Below are 18,364 nucleotides of genomic sequence, written 5' to 3'. Positions count from 1 at the left end.
TTTTCGTCCCTCAAATTCTATTAGTAATTAAAATGTTTTAGTACTGTAAATAATGGCACGATCCATAGGTATATAGCATAGAATCTTATACCTAAATATAATAAACCGGACTTCCAGCGTATTCCCCTCGACTCTTCGGTTTATCGCATCTCATAAATCTAATCTTTTTTATAAAATTTCCAGGAATCTCAAGAAAATCACACACGGCCATACACAAATGGTTCCGTCCACAGCTCGCCTATTATCATAGCTAGCGAATACGTAGAGTCCAAAGAGAAGACTCCAGAACCAGAAAAAGTTGAACCGAAAGAACCGAGTCCGGAAAAAGAGGCATCCCCTGAAATGCCAGAACCGAGCCCAGAGAAAGAGGCTTCCCCTGAACCGGCACGGTTCACCCTAGAAAAAGAGGCTACGCCTGATCCTGAACCTAAAGAACCGACCCCAGAACCAAGCCCCGAAAAAGAACCTACACCATCAGAGGAACCAGACCGAGAAGAATCAGAAGAAGAATCACTAGAAAAAGAACCAGAACGTAGCCATCTTGATGAAGATTTGTTAAAACTGTCAGAAGATATTAAAGAAAAGAAGGAAAACTTGGCAAAGTCCACGAAAGACTTTTTGACCGAAGCTAGGGAAAATGCGGAGAAGACTGTGGAATTGCTGAGGGAGGCTTTGAAAGAAGATTCTCCAGTGGAAGAGGAAGAAGAAGAGGAGGAAGTTGATCCTGATAAGGAAGTCAGCGTTAAGGTGAGTTTAGATGTACTTACACCTTACACCAGAACTTGACGCAGCGTTTATAAGCATTGACTTGTCTTATGTGTTGCGTTTTTGTCATAATTTTTGTGCGTCTTTTCTGCAGTTGTGTGGCCGATATAACAATTATCAAAAAAAAATTGTTCTTGTGTATTTTCACACAAGCTCGAAGAAATTACATGGTTGGTACATGCGCCGCGCACACCTTCCCGCTTCCACAACTTAAAAATGCGTGAAGCTGATATGTATATGAACTGATTGCAGTCAGCAATACTATTAGTTTAGCACCTTGGCATACATATTTCTATGCTGGGGGGTACCTTTTCTCTAGCTGCAGCTGACTGTACAAACACTGTATAAATATTAGTAAAATAAGGCAACGATGCCTAAGCGATTTGTGTTTTCGATTCGTTTTTCTATCGATCGGACTTTATGTTACTGTGTATACCTTGAAAGTAATATCGTCTGACTTAGATTGGAGGTTCCGAACCGAACAAGCGACGTAACTTGTGTCAAGGTTTCGAAATCATGAGCATTCTAAGGTCGGGTTGCACCAAACCGTCTGTCACCGTTTTAGCGTTCGCTAAATTTTATTGTATGGGAAGATTTATAGTTCTCTGCTGCTTGACGTTGATCAGTCTGTTATTTGTGGTTGGTGCAACTGGTGCTAACACTTACAAATGAACTTGCGTTTCGTTCCAAAATAACGCTTATTTACTACGTCATTGAGACACGTACCCAAAAGAATATTGAAAATTCAAAAAAATCTCGTCAAAAAATCGTCTATTCTCATTGGCTGGTGGTGCCGCACAGGTGGTGGGGATGGAGCTGACGGCGCACACGGCGGGCCGCTCCCCCGCCCCCGCCCCCGCGTCCGCACCCGCCCCCGCCCCCGCCCCCGCGCGATCGGTGAGAGCGCACTGCACTGTGCACATTGTTCAGACCATTTATGACACTTGACCCTTTAACTTGCACGCATTTGTATAGTCTGCATTTTCTCAAATGATTTTTACGCTTAAGACGCTAATTTGTTAAACAAAAGCCATTGTGCGAGCGGTCGGCCTTTGTGTGCAATTGTGTGTTGGCGCGTGCCACGGCGCGTGCGGCGCTTACACACAATGGCCGTCCGCTCGTATAAAAGAGACAATGGCTTTTGTTGAACAGATTACCGTCTTAAGCGTAAACATCATTTGAGAAAATGCAGACTATAGTAGTAGAGGTGTTTTCAAAAGCGGTTATTTTTATATGTTAAATTTAAATTTTACTGTTCTACTCATACCGGGTGTTTTCAAACCTTAGTTTCATTTTACGGAATTGGTTCCATAATAAAAGATGTTTAGTTAAATCTTTACATTCGCCTTACGAAATTTTGCAACGGATTTAAAAAACCCTCCGTGTATTTAAAGGTTAAAATATGAAGGTTCAGAAAAAAAAAAGAAATAAAACCCTTTTGGATAACCGCTACATTTTTGTATGACATGTCACTTTTGAAGATTAAAACAGTAGAATTAATAAATCTACCACTTACAAGTAAATATCAGTAGATATTTCTGTTATTATGTTTCTCTAATACGGGTTACGTACCTATAACATTCCAAATTAATAAAATAAAACGATCAAAACGCATACTATGTTTTTTATATATTAACATTAAAGTCTATCCAAAACACCTCAACAAGTTACTGGTGAAATTAAATTGTTCAATAAGTAAAGTAAAGTAAGTTGTTGTTGGTAGTATTGTTGTAATTGATGTTGTCGTTGTTGTACAAGTTACCAAACAATAACATTAAATCCGTAAAATAACTTTTCCCCCATAGACTGTAGCGTGCGTACAGTTAAGTGTAAAAACATGGGCGCCTTACTCAAAAATGTGTCCCATAGTTCTTAATTCGCTGACATAGGAGCTATGGGACATAATGTTGAGTATGATGAGTGCACCCATATTTTTACACTTGACTGTACATAAAACTGCTTATTTTAGTACACAGAATGTACCTGTTCGCACTCTTAAGATACTATAATAAAAATTAACATAAATAAGCAGTTTTATTTCATTAACATGTATTTTTAATTAGCTAACGTTCCTTTTTTCATGCACCACTAAAAATTGTGACGGATTTAAACAGGTAAGTTATTTCACTGTACCTAGTTTGTCCGCCATTTTAGCTAACGCAAAAAGAATGAAAATTCTGTTTTTTTTTATGTACCTACTTTATTCGATTTATTATTTAATTCGAATATATTGAACTTGCTTTTGTTGCTGTATTGCAATATCTTTTGATTTTATACCGCTTTTGACCAAAAATTCTGCAGCAATTTCTCTAGTCTTTGGTTTAAAAAGTTTTAAACAAATCTCAACGTAACTTTACCGTATCGGGTAAAAAATATGTAGCAAAGAATTAATAACAGACGAAGAGAAAAAAGTCGCAGAAAAAATCGTGCCTCGAATTTGACACCTGAAGTGCAGTAAAACAAAAGTTGACATTTAACGATGCACAACAAAACGCATGGCGCAGTACAGCGCCATCTTTATCAGGGGACACGATTTTTGTTCACTTTAAAGAAAGAAAGAAAATACGTTTATTTAACGCCACAACATATTACATATGGAAAAAGAAACATAAATACATTTAAAAAAACATTTTACGCTAAAATAGGACTCGGCATAATGCCGCGGTAATCCGTGGCGCTGGTCGCTTCTATAATCTATAACTTAGCTATGAAAGAAGAATTGCAACTATCATTCGTTGTTCCAACTTACAACCAAAAAGCGACCCTATCCCACTGACATAACGTCCATTTTGCAGCACGAGGCCGACGAGGTGAAGTCCATATTCCTGGAGACCCATATCCCGCAGCAGTCGAGGGTGCTGGTGGCGGATTTCGAAGACAGAGCCAAGCCGCACAAGAAACATGAACCGGTCAGTTTTTACAACACGGTTTAGGAGTACGTACAATAAAAGCACAAACAGTAATGAAATACTAGCAAAGTTAACGCAGATAGCACTGAAATCGCTTAACCTCTTGTCAATTTGGAGTCACTTTTTGCATTTATTTGCAAACCCGAGGTTAAACCTATAGTTCATACGGAACCATATAGGGCAGTTATAATATTGAACTCTATTAGCATCTATTTAAAGTTCATATTTAAACAAATATTTTTTATGACATGCACTATGACTTATGAGACTATCTCTATCTATATCTATATCCCCTCTACGAGAGTTAAAAACCCACGATTTTTGACGACCACACACATGAAAGGTTTAAAAAAATGTCATTAGATATGTCATATTCAAACAAACATAAACCACAGATTACAGGGTCTAAAAAAATTTCATTAGATATGTCATATTCAAACAAACATAAACCACAGATGACTCTTTTTGGGGTTCCTGACTGTTGTAACCATTTATAATCTGTGGGTTTTTAACCGCAATGAAGTATTTGCGCATTTTTCTCTGTTACATTAATAAGCAAGGGATATCACGTAACCACGACAGGGGACAAATTACACGTATAATGGGACTAATATGAGAACACTTTTTGAAATGGCTGGCAACATAATATTATAAAGAATGTAGATATGCCAATATTTCTTTGTAGTTTTACATGTATGTAAAATGTATAATTTTGGTGCAATAAAGAATATTTACTTACTTACTTATGCCGTTACCCACCATACTTGAGAGCCGTTTTGATTCAATGGCTAGTTTGGGTAAAGATACTTAGTCTTTGTCACATTGAACGTTGCTTATAAGTAATTTGTTTTGCTGAACGCGAATAAAAAACTTATGACAATTTTGTAATTTGGGACGATTAAATGATTTTCTGTTTTTCTTTCCTTTTAATTTCTTTCATTTACTAATTATCTCTTTACTCATTAGAATCATAATATCCTTACCTTCTACTCTGCTGTATACCTACTAAATAATGATTCTTGAACGATACAAAACACAAGCACTTTAATAATGACTGACTAGCTCCCAGGGGTCTACAAATGTAGACTCCTGATACCCTGGACCAAAGATAGATATAACTCCGTAATAGATGTATACAGTCTAAGGAAAAAACGTGCCTCGAAAATCAAGAAAATTTGATTCTCGTTCAGAGGGCGCTACTAGCTTTGGCTTACTGTCGTATAGATGGCGTTGACGGTTTCGTTTGTTATTTAACAATTTTAACGCCTATCAGTGAAAGAACATGAGTCAAAATCATAAAAATAATTAATGCAAATAAAAAAATTATTTATCCATATTTAAATACATTTTATCGTATTTTTATAAATATTTATTTTTAGTTTTAAAGTGTGTCGACAGATGGCAGTGAATTTACTGGGGTTACAAAATTTACTATGACAGTACCGCTCTAGTATAAGTTACTCTATGCCCTGGACAAAGTAAAATAAGCGGTCACGCCTACATTTGTACGAGTATGACGCGCCAATGTGTGGTGACTGCGAATAATCTTGTATGCTTCGTCAAGCAGTTCCAGCCAGTGTTGGCCGAAACGTTAATGGTTAATTGCAATTAACGTTCGGCCAACACTGGTTCCAGCAGGAATCTTAAGTCACATAGCGAGCGAGAAAGATCGTGTCATGCATTAAGAAAGCCACCTTCTGCTATCAAACATCGGTTTTGTTAGGCCGTGAAAATTATTTGACCGTGAATATTCACGGTCTAACAGAAACAATGTTTGACAGCATAAGGAAGGGACTTTTGAGTCTGTACAGATTAAATTCTATAGAGATATTGTCTTCCCAATCTTCCCGTGCAATATATAACGTACGTACGTACGGCGCCAATCGAGGACCAGGACCGAAATAAGTTACAAGTAGACTTTTTTTTCAGACGGTCGTCAGCGGCAAGATGACGTTATCTCTGATCCAGGACGAGCCCCAGGAGCAGGACTTACCCGAAATCGACCCAGGTAAGACCCAGTTTTCATGGTTACGTAATGTCAAATCTTAGGTATGGCCTAATAATATGGGGCAACAGTATAAACCGAATATTTCATACAAATAAAATCCGGTTTGCATTCCCTAGTAGGAGTGATACACAAAAGTTTCCCTTATTGATTAGTACTATTGTTTCCGCAGAATCGACAATGGATGACTTCACTACAGCTAGCGCCATGACCCAGCCTGTTGCAGAGGTATTTATCTATTTATATTTAAATTATTAAGGTGTATTGGGATTATTTCATCAACGGAACAATTTCGGAATTTTTTAATTTACCAACACTAGTGTAATACTTAATACTCTGTCAACATTAGTGTATAGTATGAATCTTCTCAAATGATTTTTCGTCTAAGACTCTAATCGGCCTAATCTGTTAAACAAAAGTCATTGTTTCTTTTCGGCCATTGTGTCTGAGTGCGTGCCATTGTCAGACACAATGGCACACCGCTCACATAAAAGAAACAATGGCTTTTGTTTAACAGATTAGGGTCTTAGGCGTAAAAATCATTTGAGAAAATTCATACTATAGTTATAAGCCATTTCGATAACGGGCCATCTACTAAGCATATTAGTAGAGCGTGATACAGTATTTCTTGAACAAACTGTGCCTTGGAACAGAATAACAACAAAAAAGTTGATCCACCCTCGTTATAATTTACCAACTGTATTTAGGTTTGTTTTATCTTGTGTACCTTAACACATACACGTACGTAATAACCATAATTATTACTTTTTCGTGTTGCTAAGTGATTTTCAAACTTAATTACCTAACACTACCAACAAACACAGATTTAACTAATTTTACGGTTTAAACTCACGTTTTTAGTCACTCGCGCGACATGTTTCGAACAGCCTAGGTCTCCTTTTCGAGGTACGCGAAGCGCGGCCGTCGTGAACGCTACTCGCACTGTTAGTGCTTGAGATAAACCTCCAAACATGTCGCGCGACGCGAGTGACTAAAAACACGTGTTTTAACCGTAAAATTAGTTTAATGTTAGTATGTCTTACGCTTACGACAGTTTAAATTCGTAACACAGATTGAAACCAAATTTGGCATTGTTGTGTTCTAATTGAAGTTATAGTTATACGTTATACGTCGTATCCAAAACTGTTCCTTAATTTGCTAAAAAATCGTATAAATTTACTTGAATCTATCATTCTAGCGCCCAAACGTAACGGAAGTGACGATCACGTCACACAGGAAGTAAGCGAGAATAGTTTCCGTTTCCTATTATATTGACGTATTTTTTATTTATTTAAATCGAACTTGGTTTTATAAATTGGCATTTTTATTTTCCTTTCAGTCGCAACCGTTTTTTATTATTTTTTATTTAATATACTAGGTAAAGTCTTTATTTTTGTTGTGCTTAAGTGTATTTCACTTTCACTGCATGCGTATTAAGGTTCTATCCACAAAAAGTAACGCAATGGTGCTTTGAATGTGATATAATATAAATTAATACTTCTTATCTCGAGATAAATTGATACTTATTTTTGCATAATGTATAAAACCTACATTAATATATGAATCGCATTACTCTTGTCGTGGAATGATCCATAAGAACTTTGAGGCGAAATGGCCTTATTATTTAATAAACATTATTATCTGTTTACAGAAAGAGGGGGAGTCGTCAGGCGAGGAGATCGAAGAGGAAATAGAAATAGAAGAGATTGAGGAGGAAGAAGATGATGATGAACCGAATGAGGGGCCGAAAGAGCAGAAATGAACTGATTTACTCTAGTAGTTGGAACGATCTGATTTGAACCTTATTATACAGCGCATACGGTTGTTATTTGCTTACTATGATTTGTTAACATTTGTGGTCGTGCTTTACTACTGCTTGGAACATAATTTGAACCTTATATTATACAAAATATGGTGGAATTTTGTTTATTACGTTTATATTGAATCTTATACCTTTAAAAGAGCAATTCTTGTATATTTATATATTTCGGGGATCTCGGAAACGGCTCTAACCATTTCGATGTTTTCTATATGGGGGTTTTCGGGGTCGAAAAATCGATCTAGGTCTTATCTCTGAGAAAACGCAAATGTTTGAGTTTTTATATGTTTTCCTGGGTCGGTTTATATATTATGGTTGACTTTAGTCTGTCAAAAAACTTTGTCAGTAGAAAAAAAACCGCTAAATTCAAATTTTCTATAGACGATAACCCTTCGCGCCTACATTTTTTAAATTTGCCGCTTTTACTGACGGAAATGGCTTGACAGACTATAGTAATCGTGCCTCTGCTTGGTATAGTCTTGAAGTTAAACTAATTTTATGCTGCAGAGGTTAACATTGAAAAGAAATTAACATCGTTTTTATTCCTATTAATGTGATGGGTGGAGTCTTACAAAATACATAGGTACAGAAATATGAAATTATACTAAAGGAATACGGGAAATCAAGCAGGAATTAAAACAGGAATGAAGACTAAAAACAGAATTTAAACCTTGCTGCAACTGCAAGTAGATCTCAATTTCAACGTAATCGATTGTGTTTAATGTTGCCAGTCTTCAAAAATAGTGAATTTATTATTCGTGTTCAAATGTTATTTATGTGCCAAATTTCCTTCTAAAATTTAGTAAATTGTAAAGCTTTTAAAAAAACATTTTTAAAGATACTAAAGTTTTTCAACGCGTTCACATAGGTTTAATTATTTACATCGTTAATTGATTTTTAAATACGTTATACGTAATATATTGATTTGAAGTGATACATTACATATTATTATTAATTTGAAATATATTGATATTATTCACAAATTTGATCGTGTAGTTAGTACACTTCTTTACAATGCAAGAATAATAATATTTTAATATTAAGGACATTAGAATTACATTTTAATACTCTGAATAGCAATCATAAGGATTATCGTAAATTAATTAACTATCAATATAATTATTGTAAACGTATTTACAAAGTATTTTATTAAAACTATGCACTTCAGTGTTTGAAATAGCAATAATTGTGCATTTAAGAGTATAATTATTTTGTTATAACTTTTATTATTTTACCACATCCTCTACATCAGAAATATTTTTTATTTTTTAAGTGTTGCCAGATAGAAAAGTCCAGTTGCTTGTTATGTTATATTTTACATACTTACTATTTTATTATTTTGTATTGTGCAAGACCATTATACACCTATTAAATAAAAATATATTATGAAATGAGAATCGGACTCCCAAAAATTATAACACACCTGTTTTGCTTAAAACATTCCCTTTCTCATTCTTTCACAAATATAATATTTTTATGATCATGATTTTTGTCAATTGTTTTACACAAGTATAAGTTACTTATTTATTAATAGAATAGTGATGTTAATGTTGTCTTAACATTTTCATCGTAGCATTTTGTTAAAATCGCGCGACTAAGATTTTGTACCCTAAAAATTTAAAGCCCGCTCCAGACTACGCGGCGCGAAGCCGCGAACGTGAGTGTGGAGTCGATTTCGCTGATTAGCGAACTAGACTCCACACTCACGTTCGCGGCTTCGCGCCGCGATTCGCGCATGAGTGTGGAGGGCCCTTAAGATCTAATTATTAGACAAAAGTAGGTGTGAAATGTTGGGAGTAGGTAAATAGTTAACATTCGTTCTTTAGGTACAGAATTTAGTTGACATAGCGATGACCAGTTTTTTAGTTGTTTAAGAAATAAAAGAGATTAACGTAAAATGTAGTTTTTTTTTTATTTGTCAATCTTGAGATCCTTGCAAAAAAATCAAGGGTGTACCTAAGGGTGGTACTTATTCCATCTGTCCAATTTCTTGGTCCAATGTGTATTTGCGTTTCATATTTTGCTTATTAAGAGAGTGAGACGCAATGCACATACCAATACCACCTGTCCAATTTCTTGCCTGTAAAGCCTGACTAGGAATATTATAATCACGCGCCATGTTGCGGAATTTCACTCGAACTAATTTTTTCATACTATACTAAACTGTCGCCCTATACATGAAAATAACAGCGCCCTCTTGACAATTTAATGATCATATATTACTGGTCAGGCTTTAACACTATTAAAGCACCGAAAATGATCAACCTATTGGATTGGTTAGGTGGGATAAGATAAACTATGGGGCAAGAGAAATACTTGTAGGGAAAATAAGTTAGAGATAGTAAAAGATATTAAAAACTGAATAAATTATAATACTAAAAATAAAACAATTGTATAAATAAAATTAACTTAAAAATAATTACGTAGATCTTTCCTCATTCGGTTTCTCTTGCCTTGAACCAAAATAAACTATGTTTCTCTTACCCCAGCTGACCTCATTTTGGAGAATAGGTACACATTGTACAGGAATCGTACAACATAGTTCCACATTCCACCTTTCCCGTTCCATCACTGGACGTCAAGGTATAGGGAGTGAATGCATCCTTATATCGCTGACATACTTACCCTTTAATTGCATATTACTACAACCACACTGCAACTCATCATTTCTAATTGCCAACTGTCATTACACATAAAATTATGCATGTTAAATTGGACGCAATTTAGGAAAAAGGATCCAACCCACAAAAATCTGTTAATAAAATTTTAACTCTGTCGAAGATGGACAGAGGCAAATTTTTGAGAATGTATTCTTTTTGCTAAACTACGTCCAATTACTTATAAGTACTATATTTTTAAGTAAAAAAAATTATAGGGACTGGTAATAAGTAATAAGAGATTGACTAATGACTGCTATTTGCCATATTACACCGTCATTTGTATTATCTTTCGTTTTATATACTTACTACATCGGTAAACAAGCATACGGCCCGCCTGATAGCAAGCCGACTCCGTATCTTATGGACGCCTGCAATTCCAGAGGTGTTACATGCGCGTTGCCGAACCTAACACTCCGCACCCTCGTTGAGCTCTGGCAACTTTTCTAACCTGATAAATATAATCTAAGTCTCTTTAAAGCAAGTGAACATGTTACTGAACTGTGAGCTTCATACTGAGGGCCTGCCGTCACTTTCCGGCAAGTAAAACAGGTAAATTGCTGAATAAGACAGTTGTTAGAATAGGGAATTAGGGATGTTTGCACTACACCTGTACCCATACTCTATGCAGGTCATAATTATTTCTCTTCTGATAGAATGTGTTATTCTGTCTCTTTATATTATATTATTATTATATACGAATGCACAGGCAGCTTAAAATAGCTGATACGTGCATATCAATATTGTGTTCTGTCCATTCGTAAAATGTTTGTCGAGTCTGTTTTTAAAGGAGTAAACTGAAGGCGCACTGATTACGGATTCGGGCAAACTGTTCCACACTTTCACTACACCGTTAGACAGGAAGTGTCGTCTTGGGTTGCTACTACTCTGCGTCCATGCCAGCTTCAGAGAATGTCCTCGCAGTCTGTCATTCATATTCCGAGTGAAAATGTCACTCAACCCGGGTACGTTATACCTATAGTGTCCTGTGAGTATTTTGTATGTTTCTATTAAGTCACCACGTTGCCTTCTCTTGCCTTCTTTAAGGCTTGTTTGTAATTCAATAAAAAAACTTACACAATTGATTTTCATTTACTGATTTACTTAAATTAATTACAAGCTGTTCATATTTACACTACATCAAAGACTTCTTCTATTTTGGACCTGAAATAGAAAACAAGAATCGTTAACACCAAATAATTAATTAAGTAAATAAAAATGTGATAATGAGATTTCTTTTCTTGCACTGTTATGAATAAAGTGAACATTAAATTATGAATGAAATTATTTCTTTTAACCGTTTAGCTGCCTAGTAATTTCCTTGACACATTCACGTAGTCTTTTGTTTCCTATGGCATATGACACATGATGTCACTTACCATCTGCAAACGTGTTAATATTTTTAATTATATGTAGATGGCCTTATTTTCGTAAATCCTTAGCCTTAGTGATTTAATTCTTGAGGTATTTTGGGTGTTTGCAGCACTTTTCACTATATGTCACTAGTTTTTTTTTATTGATTCAAAAAGTTATGTGGCAATGCCTTTTTGTATGTAGTGAAAAATCCTGTACCATGGTCATGAGACTATTTTATAAACATTATTTTAACATGCTTACCAGTGGACCAGGTCTTGAATTCAAGGACGTCTTTAGCCATTGTAAAGTCATATTTGGCTGAGATAGCATTCTGGTGCGCAGTGCGGTTGTCTGGGAAGAATGTCCAGCCTTCTTCTACGCCAGTCTTCTTTATGACCGCCGCTACTCCGAGCAACACTGCCGCGGGTACACCGATAGTGATCGACCTTTGCCATGCTCCAAACACAGAGCCAGCCACTACTCCTCCCAGGAAATAGTTGATTTTATCATTCTTCCCCCTGTAATTCTGAGCGACATTGGCAGTGACAGTGAACGCTGCAGCCATGCCAACTGCGGGACCGACGTAGTATGCCAGGCGACCCACAGTACCCACTAAACCCTTGGGATGCGAAAACATGAGGACGTCGAATACGCCCAGACCGAGCCCGGACATAGTAGCATATTTGGACGTCACAAACACTTTTTTGAAAATGTCCTGCCCTTCGGGCGAGTCGTAATATTTATAATTTAGCATGGCTCTATTTATTCGGAGATTTTTCGGTGAAGTAGTTACACAACTTGCTATTGCGCGTTTCGTGAGATAGCTTCGCTAATCATCGTTTGACAGCTGCACAATTAAATATAACACATGTAATTATTGTCATAAATTAATAATTCATTTTAGGTATATCTATGGAAAAATATATTTTAGATGATATCTTAAAAACTGGGGTTAATTTTAATTAAGAATAATAAATAATTCTAATTAATCTTTACTCTACAAAACTTATGAATAGTGGTCGCATTCTTTGTAAATGCTAGTCGTTGAACTCGTTGACGTCTAAGAAGACGTTCGAATATTTAAATACTTTTATATCAGTGCAAGAAGTTAAAATGCTTAATAGATTAAGCATTTACATTTTAAATAGGTAGAATAAGATATAAATAGAAGAAGATAATTTTAACGATGAACTCAAGAGAAAGGCAAAGCATTCATAGCCGGTCAAACAACTTTGTCAGTAGAAAAAGGCGCAAATTTCGAATTTTCTATATTACCCTTTGCGCCTACATTTTCTGAATTTGTCCCTTTTTTCTGTTGACGGAAATGGCTTGACAGACTTTATTTATGAAAACGATGTTGCATCTCTGATAGAATTCCGAACGCTCTTTAAGTTGGCAACATAATCGTCGACACCGTCATTTTTCTCATTTGTCCATTTGTGTCAAAAGTGCTAAACATGGCGGCGGACGGTGACGAAGTGATTAGTGATCAGGAAAAAGTTAGAATCGTTTCAGATTTTATCCTCCATTCGCCGCCCGGTGAATTCAACGAAGTATTTAACGATGTGAGGGTGCTATTGAACAACGATAGCCTACTCAAGGAAGGCGCAAGCGGGGCGTTCTCACAGTACAACAAGGACCAGCTCACGCCCGTGCGGCTGGACGAGGTGGAGCTGCACACTCTAGTGACCGATCACAACGAGCTAAGCGGAGGACGGTTCTTCGACCCGCGAAATAAGCGCTCGTTCAAGTATGATCACCTACGTAAGGAGGCGTCGGAGTATGAGCCCTACGAGCCAGATCGCGTTGCGGAACCGTGGCGCGCGGCCCTGGACGAAGAGCTTACAGCGTACGTGGCGGCACATTACAAGCACGGCGCTAGCCTTGTGGTGGGGCGCACGCTCGAGTCGGGCGCCGTGTCGCTCGTCGCCTGCATCGAGGACCACCAGTTCCAGCCCAAGAACTACTGGAACGGCCGCTGGCGCTCGGTGTGGTCGCTGACCGTGGGCGGCGGCGCCGCCGAGCTGCGCGGCGTGCTACGCGTGCAGGTGCACTACTACGAGGACGGAAACGTCCAGTTAGTCAGCTCGAAAGAGGTCCGTGCGCCCATAGTCGCTAATAGTGAGACTGCGACCGCTAAGGAGTTCGTGAAACTGGTCGGCGAGGCCGAGAATGCGTACCAGACCGCGATATCCGACAACTACAAGACAATGAGCGACACTACATTCAAGGCGCTGCGACGACAGCTGCCCGTGACGCGCAGCAAGATCGACTGGGCGCGGCTCGTGTCGTATTCCATTGGCAAGGAGCTAAAGAGCCAATGATGTCTCGCTGCTGCGCTCTGAGCCGCAGCGGGCGCTCCGCGTCTCTGTACATATTCGCGTAAGAATAAATCTTGTTCAGATGTTTACGGGCTCCGGTTCTCCGGTGCGTATTTATCTATAATTATATAGAGAAATCGCTATCGTAACTGTTAAATTTTATTGCATTTTGTTACTGAAAGCAAGGTAACTGACAGTTTTGAGTGACTGATTGTCTTGTACTGTCTTAATTTGGTAATGGTTGCAAGAAAATTCTAAGGCTTATGGTACTACGATGATTTAAATGTTAGTATTCGTACTAAAGACCTGTAGAGATCGTACTGACATAGCATATAAATAACAAGGTCAGACTGTCACGTAGTGTCTGCCATTTCATGACTAAAAATTCGATTTAATTTGTTCGTTAGGCAATGAGCATAAAAGGCAACTAGAAATCAACCTTATTAGCTATGAATGAAGCTAGCCAGAAATGTCACATTTAGGTATTACCTGCCAGTATGACTCATATGGTGGGTCATCAATTAATCTTCGATTGTATATGATTATGTCTATAATTTACTTGTAATGTTTGCTTTAATACTTCAGATTATTTTTGTAAACTATCAAATAGGTAGAAAAGATACCCCTAATAACCAGTGATTAGTGTTTTGGATGCCACACTGCGATATATCAAATTGAAATAATAATATGGCCTATAAGCCCGTGATACCTTTTAAACAGCTCGAAAAAAATGCTATTTAAATGTAGGTAACGGGTTACTGATGTATTACCGTTTTTTTTTGCCAAATTTTCATATCCCAAACCCCAAACTATCTTTCCCAAAAATTTAAAACCCAACTAATCATTTCCCAACTTTACATAATCCAACCTAACCTAACCCAACCTAGTACGTAATTTTCATTTCCCAACTATGGGGTTGGGAAATGAAATGGTTGCGAAATAATTATATGGGAAAGATTGAGTTGACAAACGTGCAGTTAGTAAAGTTTGGTTGGGAAATGAAATTTGGTCAAAAAAAAATCGGTAAAATAAAGGGATCCGATAGGTAACATATTCATCATACTCACGAGTGGTAACCAAAACCCCGGTCGCTGCTAATAACAATGCTTTTAGTTCAAACATAATTCCACAGATTCCACTAACAGAGTTTTGTGTGTTTAACATTATAGAAAAGCTTAAAGTTAAAGACCTAACTCTTTGGAGTATGTCACATGTAACTGAGAGCCAAAAGTAAATAAAATTTAATGCTTCTAAAGTAAAAGTTGGATCTTTACAGGGCTGGACGATGGTGAGGACAGAAACTTATTGTTATGTGAGCAATATGAACAAAATCTTCAATTAATTAATGCAAATGGTCATTGTATTTTTTTATTATATCCAATTGTATAGAGCATACCTAATTATTTCATATTTTTAACATGTTATTGCACAGCAAAAGACATCAAAGCCAAGAGATTTACAGTTGTTTCTAAGAAAATTTCAAAGAACACAAAACATTGAGTTAGATAGTTTGAAACTCCATTTTACCCTGTAATGTTTGGTCACATAATCTATTAAGTTTTTTTTTCTTAAATGTATAACCTGCCCAGTTTTAAACAATTTGGTATTGAGAAATTATACCCTTGATCTTTTACAAAATTATGGCATTTTAAGAGGTTAATGTTGCTCGCATGACAGGGCCTACAGAGAGTATAGAAGTTCAAACTTTTGTCTATTTTCCTCTATTGCTTGAATATGCAAGAGTGACAGAGATTGTTGATTCTTGAATTTCAATGTTTTCGGTAGCCCTACACAGCAAGGAGCTAGGGATAGTTTAAATGGTGCATTTAAATATAGTTAATTTAAAAAAATGTCCATGTAGCCACATTGAGCAGAGCACATATTAATCCGATATTTTTCAATACAACGGGAGAGTTTTGAATGATTCACGGTTAGTTTCACTACACTTATATTGACCGGGATATATCCCACGGTCATTCACGTCATCATTCATTCATTTGTGGTCATTTCACTGTCTATATCCCGGTCAATATAAGTCTAACGGGAGAGTTGCTCAAGCGATGGAACATTCAGTAAATTATTGTCCATACTTTGCTTCAAGAGTAAGCAAACCTTTTTTTATAAGTAATTATATGCCAATAAGGATTATTTTGTAATTATTATAATTATTTTAATAAAGAACGTAAATTTAAAATTCAAGTATTCTGTAATGTATGATTGAATTCATTTGAATAAAAATATATATTAAAATGTTGCTAACTACTGTTTCCTTTTATTTAGTTAATGGTTCACCATTTCCTGGTTTATTCGCAACAGATTGATAAAGTATTAGTTCCTTTCCTCTCACGCTTAGGGAACGTACCCATACTACGTGACCAGCTTAGAGGGACATACTACGGACGATCACCGAGTGGAGGGGGGTAAAAAATGGGTCACGTAGTATAACATGTTCCCTTGTATAAATGGTTAAAATTAGAATTATTTATTTGGTCAACATATTTAGGTTACAGGATGTTACACAGTGGTATTATGTAAACTCGAGATATATTGTTTCAACGTGGTTTCAACTATAATAACATTGAGTAGAGTATTGAATAATAATAAAATAACATATATATAGGTATTATATAAATAATAATGACTTGTCATGACTTACTTTTGTTTTTATTGTTATGCCAACAAAAAATCGTTTTTGTGGTTGTAAAGGGAATTACTGCTTAGGCAAGTTTTCCTCAAAATTGCTTATAAATGATTGCCTTGAGGCTATACATAATATTATTGTGTAGTTAATTGTAGTATATTTACAACAATGGTTTATTAGTTATTACTGTTATTACTTATTTCTTAGGCAATTTTACTGAATACAGACAATATTTGAACAATCTTGCACAGATCGACCTCCGCAATTTAAGCAAAGCTTGTACATAATATTAGTACTGGGGCCCATTACTCGACCGGTATTAGTCTAATACAGGGTGGGCCAGTGATAAATTCTCTTTTCGTTCTCGACCTCTTACGAAAAGAGAATTTATCACTGGCCCACCCTGTATTATTAGTGTGTTGTTATGGTAACCCGCATACGACTTGACAGTTCGTGGACTTATAACCGTTCGGGAAAATGGGCCCCTGGGCGACAATATACATACCTACGTACATACGGTACATATATATACCTCTAGATAAATACATACTTATACATATAAACCCCCATGACTTAGGAACAAATATCTGTGTTCATCACATTAAATAAATGCCCTTACCGTGATTCGAACTCGGGACTTCATAGGCAGGGTCACTACCCACTAGGCCAGACCGGTCGTCAACAATACAAATATGTATCTCCTCCCGTATAGTGCAGTTCTATCTTCCGGCGATAACGTTATCATATCGTTGGTATTTAAGTTGTGTTGGTGTGCATTTCACTGGCTATAATTATATCGTTTTTGGACGCGTATACGATTACTTTCGTCATCAGACGCCTCTTTTTGAAATACATACTTATATACATGTGTGCGGGTGGCGGTGAAGTTAAACGTCCGGAGGGTAGTAGTAACAAAAATGTTTATTATAATGTTAAAACTAAAATGTTATAATGGAAGAGTTGAATAATGTTAACAAGTAATGTTGAATGAATGCACCCGGTCGCGACGGTCCCGAAAAGTACATTGATTCTAATTTTGCTGGAAATGATTGTGGTAATGTGTTTTCGCTGACCGGGCGCTCGTGCCGCACGAGGCCCAAAACGTGTTAAGGTGCATTGTTGCACCGAACAACCTTTTTAATAGTACATTATGATACAAGTGTGCTAAGTTGGTCATTACACACATCGGCTTTCTTATTGCGCGCTCGCTTAATGCACACGCGTTTCATACGACGTTTTTCAACACACTTGCGAAAAAAAAAGAAACTCATATTAATCAAATTTTAATAGTTAAAACAGTTAGTATTGTGTTGCATCTGTCATACTGCCGGCCGCCCCTCGCCCCGGCCGCGGGCGGCGCGGCGGGCGGGCCGGCCGGGCCGCGCACCGCGCAGGCAGTCGGGCGCGCCGGTGCCCGCCAGTCTGACCAATTAAAGAAGGCTCCCTTTACATGCATATTATTAGCAATCAGTTACCTTCTTAACTCAGTCGGATAATATAATGAAAAAGCACGAGTGGAATAATACACTGAAAGAGCACGCGTGTTAAATCTAGGATTATGAGCCAAAAATCGGTTGAATAAAAACGTCGTTTTGAGCAAGTGTGTTGAAAAAGGATATACAGTATGATATGTTTAAACTCGGAACTACTGCTTAACCATTTGACTTTTTTATTTATTAGAAAAAGGTAACAAGCATTTGACCATCTCACCTGATCTGATGGTAAGTGCCGATGCAGTCTAGAATGGAACATGCTTACCTAAAAGATGATATCCACTGTCGATTTAAATTCCTTTCTAGTCATTATTTCGAACCGTAATGCTTATAGTAAAGAGAGATGGTTTTTTGTTTTAAGTATGATGGCAAGTATGTATGTTGCCGCTACGGACTAA

General features: G+C 36.9%; 3 protein-coding genes across 11 annotated transcripts in view; 2 read left to right on the top strand and 1 right to left on the bottom strand.

The window, feature by feature from the left end:
* The window catches only part of LOC134749596 (uncharacterized), a 41,732-nt gene extending 33,336 nt beyond the window's left edge, over positions 1-8,396 (top strand). For 2 of the 8 annotated variants that reach the window (XM_063684602.1, XM_063684606.1), the window contains exons 8-13: positions 184-747; positions 1,567-1,662; positions 3,561-3,674; positions 5,604-5,682; positions 5,852-5,907; positions 7,331-8,393. In XM_063684602.1, coding sequence (XP_063540672.1) covers positions 184-747; positions 1,567-1,662; positions 3,561-3,674; positions 5,604-5,682; positions 5,852-5,907; positions 7,331-7,441 — 1,020 coding nt within the window. In that variant the 3' untranslated portion in view covers positions 7,442-8,393. Of the gene's footprint in view, positions 1-183; positions 748-1,566; positions 1,663-3,560; positions 3,675-5,603; positions 5,683-5,851; positions 5,908-7,330 lie in introns of all 8 variants that reach the window. The other 6 variants (XM_063684610.1, XM_063684604.1, XM_063684603.1 and 3 more) reach the window with 6 other exon arrangements.
* The window catches only part of LOC134749607 (NADH dehydrogenase [ubiquinone] 1 alpha subcomplex subunit 11), a 219,711-nt gene extending 207,364 nt beyond the window's left edge, over positions 1-12,347 (bottom strand). Inside the window, exons 1-2 of one of the 2 annotated variants that reach the window (XR_010128503.1) lie at positions 11,773-12,347; positions 11,252-11,319 (exon numbers count right to left, since the gene is read on the bottom strand). Coding sequence is in view for 1 of the 2 variants with exons in the window: in XM_063684626.1 (XP_063540696.1) it covers positions 11,309-11,319; positions 11,773-12,265 (504 nt within the window). In the remaining variant the exon portion in view is untranslated. Of the gene's footprint in view, positions 1-11,232; positions 11,320-11,772 lie in introns of those variants that run through there. The other variant, XM_063684626.1, reaches the window with a different exon arrangement.
* A 586-nt stretch (positions 12,348-12,933) lies between these two features.
* Positions 12,934-16,094, top strand: LOC134749706 (F-actin-capping protein subunit alpha). Its single transcript, XM_063684725.1, has one exon. It carries the CDS (start codon positions 12,969-12,971, stop codon positions 13,833-13,835), a length of 867 nt encoding a protein of 288 aa, XP_063540795.1. The 5' UTR covers positions 12,934-12,968; the 3' UTR covers positions 13,836-16,094.
* Positions 16,095-18,364: the final 2,270 nt, after the last annotated feature.

The sequence above is a fragment of the Cydia strobilella genome, chromosome 18, assembly GCF_947568885.1.
Source record: "Cydia strobilella chromosome 18, ilCydStro3.1, whole genome shotgun sequence".
In the NCBI taxonomy this organism is placed as follows: domain Eukaryota; kingdom Metazoa; phylum Arthropoda; class Insecta; order Lepidoptera; family Tortricidae; genus Cydia; species Cydia strobilella.
The sequence above is the reverse complement of the archived record's forward strand: the minus strand, read 5'-3'. Positions and strand labels throughout refer to the sequence as shown.